This window comes from Manihot esculenta, chromosome 13, assembly GCF_001659605.2.
Source record: "Manihot esculenta cultivar AM560-2 chromosome 13, M.esculenta_v8, whole genome shotgun sequence".
Classification (NCBI taxonomy): Eukaryota; Viridiplantae; Streptophyta; class Magnoliopsida; order Malpighiales; family Euphorbiaceae; genus Manihot; species Manihot esculenta.
The window spans coordinates 13171960-13177996 of NC_035173.2; the positions used below are offsets into that span (position 1 = coordinate 13171960).

General features: G+C 29.1%; 1 protein-coding gene across 1 annotated transcript; it reads right to left on the reverse strand.

Annotated features, from left to right (window-relative positions):
• Positions 1 to 754: 754 nt before the first annotated feature.
• Positions 755 to 4331, reverse strand: LOC110629771 (ammonium transporter 3 member 1). The gene is made up of 3 exons (XM_021776878.2): positions 3471 to 4331; positions 1634 to 1919; positions 755 to 1417 (listed from the first exon to the last, which is right to left on the reverse strand). The coding sequence occupies exons 1-3, from the start codon at positions 4137 to 4139 to the stop codon at positions 900 to 902; spliced, it is 1473 nt and encodes a 490-aa protein (XP_021632570.1). The 5' UTR covers positions 4140 to 4331; the 3' UTR covers positions 755 to 899.
• Between the last annotated feature and the right edge of the window lie 1706 nt (positions 4332 to 6037).

Consider the following 6037-nt stretch of genomic DNA (forward strand, 5'->3'; position numbering starts at 1 on the left):
CTTCTTGTAGGAATGGACAGCGTCTGCCTTTTCCATCCAAAATGTTCATCCTCTGCCATTAAATTGGGAAAAGAAGATAAAATTAAGGTGATAATTTTAGACGTGATTTATTAATAGAAGAAAATAAAGGATTTGGGTTTGAATTAGTTGTGTTAAAGTCGAAATCGTGTCAGTTTTTTTAATTAAATGTCAATTTTCATATACTTAGTAGGTTGACTTGCAAATTCAACTTGAATTGTTTATGACATGATAACCTGCTTAATATAGAAAAAATTACTAATTAATTTTTATAATATAAAAAAATTATTAATTAATTTTTTAATTTTAAAAAATTACATTAAAATATACTAATATTTTAAAAAGTTTATTAATTAATTAATTTATTAATTTTTTAATTAAATATTTTATTATTTAATCATTATGATTTTAAAAAATTAATTAATAGATTTTTTAAATTTTTAAAAAATGTCCCAATATTAAAAATATTTTAATAAATTTTTTAAAATTGAGTCAAAATTTTTTGATATCATAAAAATTAATTAGTATTTCTTCCTATACAATTCACTCATACTTGTCTAAACCTTTCCTTACCAATTTTTTAAGCTCGAATTAACACAAGCAAATTGAAATTAATATATTAATAACACAAGTAAATTTTTCGGCTCAAATTAACACAGCTCACACATACTTGTCCAAACATAACCTCACCTGTTTTTTACCAAATATTAGAACTCTAATATTTTTTTTTTTTATTTTTTTTATTTTTTTGCGATTGTCACATTAACTTCAATCAATATTTGTACACCATATTAATTTTTTTAAAGAAAAAACACACAAACATATGTCTATGGATGATAAATTTACATAGAAAACTGATCGATAATAATACTATGAATTAATTAAACCACTTGAGTGGCACCGACGGATGTCTTATGGAGGGTGTCATCAGAGTACAGACCATGTTTGGTGGAGTCATATTTTTCACCATCACCCCATAATGCATAAGCCTCTTCGCCATGCACAGCATCATCTCCGATCAACAGCTGCTCCTCTGACATGCGTAATGGGATAACCAAATTTATCACTACACAAATGATTGAAGTGATAACCAAATTCCAACCAATAATGAATGCACCTCCAACAAGTTGTTTGAGGATTTGAACTCCACCGGATCCACCGTAGACACCGCCTCTAGAATTTGTTACTGGTAAAAAAAGGGAACATAAGGAAGGTTCAGCAAAAAGGCCGGTTAAAACACCGCCTAAAAGGCCGGCAACGGCGTGGGTGTGGAAGACACCTAAGGTGTCATCAATTTTTTGGAGAAGCGTCCATCTTTTGTGTACAATCATCATGGTGAACCATGGAACACTGCCTGATAATATTCCCATCACTATAGCTGCCCATCCTTGCACAAGACCTAAATAATAATTCATTAGTTATTTTTTAAACCAAATAAATATTAGAAATCCTAATTAACTATTAGAAAAGACGTGGTCAAGTGAGGCGTCTTTCCCTTTCCTAATTTATTTCAAAAAAAAAAAAAAAACATTTTTAATAAAGAAAATATAAATTTCATTAACAACACTCAAAGACTCGGTATAATAATAATAAATAAAGAAATAAAGAAAAATACCTGCACCAGGTGTGATACAGACAAGGCCAGTGATCATTCCCTGAACAGCGCCGATCACAGAAGGTTTCTTGAAGAAAATGACATCAAGCCAAGTCCAAACCAAAAGGCTTGTAGCTGCGCAGATGTTAGTATTGAGGACGGCCATTGAAGAGTCAATATTGGCCGAGTATGGATCTCCACCGTTGAATCCTGCCCATCCCATCCACAGTAACCCTGCTCCTGCTAACATCAGCAGTACATTATTTGGTGGAAATCTCTCCCTGTCGTTCGTTGATCTTGGTCCCACCTGCATTTTTATTTTTATTTTTATTTTTTATTCATTAATAATTAATTTCCAAATATTAATTAATTTAATAACTTACTATAACTGCACTCTTGTTTTCCTTTCATTTGCATTTTTCTTATTACCAGTTGCAGCTTCCAGGTGTATCTGTGCTGTAATTAATTAACCAAATTGTTGCCGGTTTCATACCGTAACGGCAATGCAATGTTAATAAAAATATTTAATTATTTTTAATATTAGACTTCTGAATGCGAGTTCTAATAAGAGCTACTTATATTAATAATTAATTCATTCATAATTTATTTTAGTTTGTTTTGTTAAATAGAATATTGCAAAATTATTAATTTTTTTTTATATTTTTAATAATAATAAATATTACCCTACAGCTAGTTTGGCGAGCTTGCGTGAAACCACACTAAAATTATAGAAGTCAAAAGTTATGAATTAGTATAAAAGCTTGGAAGGGATATCAAATTGTCAATAAATAATGATATTTTTTTAAATTAAAAATTAAGGATCGAAAATAGTATTTAAAATTTTTAAATTTATTTAAATATATCTATCGTATGTGAATACAACCATAATTATATGATGAATTTAAAAAAAATATTATTTTAAGCATCAACATGAATTATATAATTACTAATTTAGCTACGTAAACTAAATATAAATTTAATTTTAATTATTTAAATTTTTAGTTAAAATTTAAAAAATTAATCTTATTTATTATATATATATTTTGGTGTCAAAAATATAAATATTATATTTATTATGATATATATAGTATAAAATTTTAGTGAAAAAATTATTTTTTAAAAAATAATTTAATTAAATTAAAATAAATACATTATTTTACTTCGGCTAAAAAAACTCTTAATTTTTTTTAAAAATTTTAAAAAAATATCAATCAGAATAATTCTTATATTTTTCAGAATGTAAATTTTCTAATTGGCCTTTATTTAAATAAAGTACATATTTAATGAAAAATTAAATGAATTTATTTTTAGTTTAATCAGACGTTGACATGTGGCAAAGAAATGAACATACATGTGGTTACTTTAATGCAATCACACCTACCTCATTATTCTTTGACTTTTTCTTTGTAAAAAGTTAAGACATTGAAAATCATCCTAGTACCAAAAACATCAATATAATTTGTTAGATCTCTGTTGTGAGATTGAAATAAAATGTTAGAAATTCCAAATTAATTGGAATTTCCCATTCTCATAATTTTAAATTTATCTAAATTGAGGTTTCATTTGTTTATGAAAATAATTTATATTTAAAAATTTATTTCTCTGAAAAATATTATTTTTAAAAATACCTTATCTTTAATTATTTATTTATAATTAAAAAATAATAAAAGATATTAATTAATGGAGAGTAAAATATTTAATTATACTAAATAGTTTTTGGATCTCTTCAACAAATCTTTCATCCAAAATTTAACAGTAATTAAAAACTATAAATAATTCATTCAATAGAGCAAGAAAATTAAAGAAAAAAAAATAAAGAAATTATAAATTAGAATAATAATTATGATTTAATACTGACCCAAAAAGCAGTAGTGAAGCCAGCAATCCCAGAAGAAAGATGAATGACGTAACCGCCGGAGTAGTCGATGACACCCCAGTGAAACAAGAACCCTCCACCCCACAAGCTAAAAGCTCCCACTGTGTAAGAGAATGTCAGCCACAGCGGCACAAACGCCATCCAAGCCTTTATGTTCATCCTCCCAAGCACCGATCCCCCCAGTAGAATCAGTGTTATCGCTGCAAATACACACTGAAACCATACCATCGACGCCATTGGATAGTAAGGAGTAGCCATGGTCGTTTCCACTTCTCCATTATGGTAATAATGAGTCGTCTCCGGCAGTTCAGCCTGTTTTATTAGAAACTTCTGTCCCAAGGCAGGTCCAGCTTTTCCCCAGAACGGCAACAGTTTGTCTCCGAACGACATCTTATACGCCCAAACAACCCAGCAGATGACCACCGCTGCAAAAGCGTATAAAGCCATGAAAGCAGAATTCACAGCCCATTTCTTCTTCACTATGCTGCCATAAAGAATTACAAGTCCAGGCACGCTTTGGAGACCCACAAGTGTTGCAGAGATCATTTGCCATGCGTTGTCTCCCTTGTTTAACCAGTCGGGAACTGCGGCAGATGTACCGCCTTGGTATGCGATGGGGACGGGGTTTGGGGGAGGAGCTGAAACGGCCATGATGGATGAGCTTTTCTTTTTGTAAAGAAAGAGAAAGCACAAATACAATTTGTATGTGTGAAGAGGTAAAGATATAAATAGAGATTAAAGAGAGACAGGGAGAAAGAGGGGTGTTTGGGTAATAGACAGCTTCACATGAATGAAAAAGGTAAGTGTGAGGGAGATAAGGGAACAGACACAACACAGAAGAGAAGAGAAAGGGTTCTCCTGAATCTTTCCTTTTTTTTTTCTTTTTTTTTTTTTTCAGTTAATTGGAATTGAATATTCTACCCAGGAATCCTCAACCGCTACTAAGCGCGTATTCCTCACTTAGCCTTAACTTATATAACCATTCTCTTTCTCTAATTAATATTTTCATTTTCCTTAATTTTACTTCAGTTGAAGTTTAGATTTAAATTTTATAATTTTTAAAATAATTTCAATATCATATTGATCTACTACTAAAAAAAATATTATATTGATATAAAATCTATTCCATTTTTTCTAAAGTAAAGTGCATTATCAGTAGGGTTAATGTTCAAACTAATAATAATAGCCTTTTATTTCTCAATTTATTAAATTAATATACAATTCATGTTATTGTTAATGTTTGAAAAATTTATTATATAATCTTTGAATATTGTCATTATTAATAAATCAGTCCCTGTATTTTTAGAAATCTATTAAAACGTTCTTATTTTTTCTTTCCGTCAACGAAATAGTCATTCTATTATCTTTCCATTAAAAATAGATGAGAAATGAAATAGAAAACTTTTAAACCCAACTTTTCCCTCAAATAAAACACCTTATTTAATCTCTGGATATTATTATTATCAATAAGTCAGTTCTTATATTTTCAGAAATCTATTAAAACATTCTTATCTTTTTTTCAGATCTATTAAAATGTCCTTAATTTTTCTCAAATCTATTAAAACGTCCTTATCGTTACTTCCCGTCAATGAAATAGTCCATCATCCTCCTTCTCGAAGAAGAAGAAGAAGAATCAGAAGAATCGCCTCCTCCTGTTGTAAAATTAGTTTAGATTTCAAAAAAATTTTATGGTCATTAAAGATTTTATGATCGTTGAAGATTTTATGGTCATTGAAGATTTTATGGTCATTGAAGATTTTATACCGTCAATGAAATAGTTCCTCATCCTCCTTCTCGAAGAAGAAGAATAAGAATAAGAAGAATCGCCTCCTCCTGTTGTAAAATTAGTTTAGATTTCAAAAAAATTTTATGGTCATTAAAGATTTTATGGTCGTTGAAGATTTTATGATCATTGAAAATTTTATAGTTGTTGAAGATTTTATGGTCATTAAATATTTTATTTATGAGATTTAAATATAATATTAAATCTGACCGTTATGATTCTATTATATTATCTCAAGATTTTTATAACCATATATAATGGTCGATTTTTTCACTATAAATAGCCTCCATCTTTATAAAGATATGGACTCCCATTTTTTCTACTTCACTCTTTCTTTCCTCTGTGTTTTTTACTAGGTTATAAATTAGAGATAAATTCTTGTTGTTCTGATCCTAGAAATTAAATTTCAAAAGAACTTGTTTAATCATGAGGGATTACAAAATAAATCCCTAAGGACCGTGTTCAACAAGACTCAGGTTTCATTATTTTACCCTATTTTTTCAGCAATCTTAAGGATTTATCTTTATACAAATGGAACCAAATGTTATCACTGTCTCTGCTTCTGCACTGCCCGCTTCCAATGACATTATCACTGTCTCTGTTTTTGCAAATGAATTTTAAAGGAGATGACAAGAGAGAATTTTTTTCAATACTTGACATGCATGGCGTTGCTTCGACACCCATAGAATCAAGACCTGTACCTGCTATTGATCCAAAGTTGCATGAAATCTGAGCCTATTCTAATAAGGTATGTAGGCATACAATT